The sequence below is a fragment of the Elephantulus edwardii genome, unplaced genomic scaffold (assembly GCF_000299155.1).
Source record: "Elephantulus edwardii isolate Elephantulus edwardi_28Jun2011 unplaced genomic scaffold, EleEdw1.0 scaffold00146, whole genome shotgun sequence".
NCBI lineage: Eukaryota > Metazoa > Chordata > Mammalia > Macroscelidea > Macroscelididae > Elephantulus > Elephantulus edwardii.
Genome location: NW_006399896.1, coordinates 7387830 through 7390182, shown reverse-complemented (window position 1 = coordinate 7390182; position 2353 = coordinate 7387830). Strand labels below are relative to the sequence as shown.

General features: G+C 36.8%; 1 protein-coding gene across 3 annotated transcripts in view; it reads right to left on the bottom strand.

Moving 5' to 3' along the window:
* The window catches only part of ZEB1 (zinc finger E-box binding homeobox 1), a 225484-nt gene that overhangs the window by 40778 nt on the left and 182353 nt on the right, over positions 1–2353 (bottom strand). For 2 of the 3 annotated variants that reach the window (XM_006894575.1, XM_006894577.1), the window contains one exon: positions 611–670. The exons of the other annotated variant lie outside the window; for it this stretch is intronic. In XM_006894575.1, coding sequence (XP_006894637.1) covers positions 611–670 — 60 coding nt within the window. The remainder of the gene's footprint in view (positions 1–610; positions 671–2353) is intronic. 3 annotated transcript variants of the gene reach the window in all.

Genomic DNA, 2353 nt, shown 5'->3' with positions numbered 1-2353 from the left:
GACAAGAACAAACTGGGAGGAGGGTAGAGAGAATAGTGCAACAATGAATGAATGGAAACCCAAAATCTCTGTAAATGTTTATGAAAATTAATAAAATATAGAAAAAAAATCAGAGATATTACAACTAAAGTTTTTGAGTCTTTTACTCACTGTGACATGTTCACTCATCAATATTCATGATTCTCATCTGATTTCTACATAGTCTATGATATTTGCTTATTCTTTTCACTTCTAATTTCTCTCCTGTGTCCAAGTCAGTTTGGATTCTGGTAACTAATAATGAAACTCAAAATAGTTATATCTACATTTCTGTAACTTTAGTAGATGATTTTATAGCAGATTGAATCATCATCTGAGCACTTTTTATTTTCTGCAGATAATAACTGTCATCCTTACAGAATAAAAATCAGCTGTAGTGTGAATTTATACTGTAAACAACCTTAAATTTATGGCTAACATTACTCCCATCTGCCTAGGGCAGATTTCAAGAGGACAAGATAGAAGAGGAAGAATAGACTAAATTGACTCACAATATAAAAACCAGTGACACAAAATACCCTTTTTCAAACAAAGACTACAGCAAGAAAGAAAATGGCGAGAGAGAACATACCTGTACATCCTGCTTCATCTGTTTGAGCTTCAGGCCCCAGGATTTCTTGTCCATCCTTTCCTGCGAAAGGCACATTCCAAAGGACAAGGGATTAAAATAAGCCTATGTGTCACAAACGTTTGAGTTACTAGAATTCTGAAAAGGAAACTTTATAAACATTCTTTATTTCACTCAGTAAGAATGTGTCCTCAAAGTTAAAATTTTACATGATTTTAAGAAATTTTACCCAACTAACAAATATATTTTAGGGTAAGAAAATCAGTGCAGATTTATATGTAATTTGACATGCTGTAATTGCATGAGTTTCTGGATTTTATTTTTTAGGAGATAGGTTCTACCTATTACTAGTAGTACATTTTTAAAAAAAAATTCTTGCTCCAAATACATATTTCTATGTTCCAGGGACAGTGACAGATAGCTCTTTTATACATCCAGGGTGCTTTTTAAAGGCAGGGATAGTGAAATTTCATCTTTTACTTTGGGCCTGTTAGGGAGAGGAGCCAGTCCTTGGAAAAAGACATCAAGCTTGGTAATGTCATGAAAGAGAGGAAGATTTTGCCAAGGTGGATTAACACAGACTGTAACAATATGGATGGAGCATGATAGGACAGGGTTCAGATCTGGTATTCATAGGATCTCTAGGAGTCATACTTGACTCAACAGCACAGAACAACAGTAATTTTAACAACAACGTAGAGTCAAGGATTTATTGTTCCAAATGGCTTTCCTACCCATTGACTGACTCAATTTTGCCACAAAGGTGGGTGGGCACATGTGAATAAGGTATATTAGTCTATTCACAAGGGGATTAGCAAGTTGTGCCCTTAAATTGAGCCAACTCAACAGTAGAAATTAGGAATCTCATCACCAACAATGAAGAGGAAGCAGTGTGTGTCCTTCAGGGCCAGAGTCCTACAGTAGCCAGACTAAGATTGACAAAATCAACAGCAGCCTTAACTGATAATCAGGGACCAAATGAGACAGAGTCAACTTGGGACTGTTGCCCTATAGAGCCAGAGCCGGAGCCAGAGCCCTACCTTGCTTGAGGACTGAGGGAAAACATCATAACTGGCAGGACTAAGAGAAATCTTTAATTCTGACTTAAGCTGTGAGAGTGAAGGTCAAAGGGCCTGGGATCACACTTGCAAAGTTATCTGGACTGATGGATTATCCTTTTGTCAAGTAGAATTATAGTCTGTTAATATCCTTAATAAATAAAGTCCATAACTTTGAGAGTTCTGTGAAGTCTAAATAGCTATTACAATGGACTTTAAACCCAGAAGGATGGTAGGAAGGGAGCTCTGCCGGCCTAGTGGTAAGAAATTGTGCTGCAATCAGAAAGGCACATGGTTTGAATACCCCAGCTGCTCTTGAGGAGAAGGATGGACCATCTTTTCCCTTGTGATTTACTGTCTCTAAAAGCCCACTGGAGGGTCAGCTATAGGTAATTTCTGACTTGATGATCAACAACAACAACACAGTAGGATTGGTGCTGGTATTAGTAGAAGAGTACTGAGAGAGTTTGCCTGACCTTGACTTTCTGGGAATTAATTTTGTACTGTAGATGTTACTGGGGGCAGTAGGAAATAGTAGAAGTCAGATACAGTAATCCCATACTGCCTATGTTCTTTTTACAAATATCACCCTAGTAGCAGGAGAATATATATTTTTTAAAAGTGCACATAGAACATTAACCAAAATACACTATATCTGAGATTATAAAGTACAATTTTTTAAAAAAAA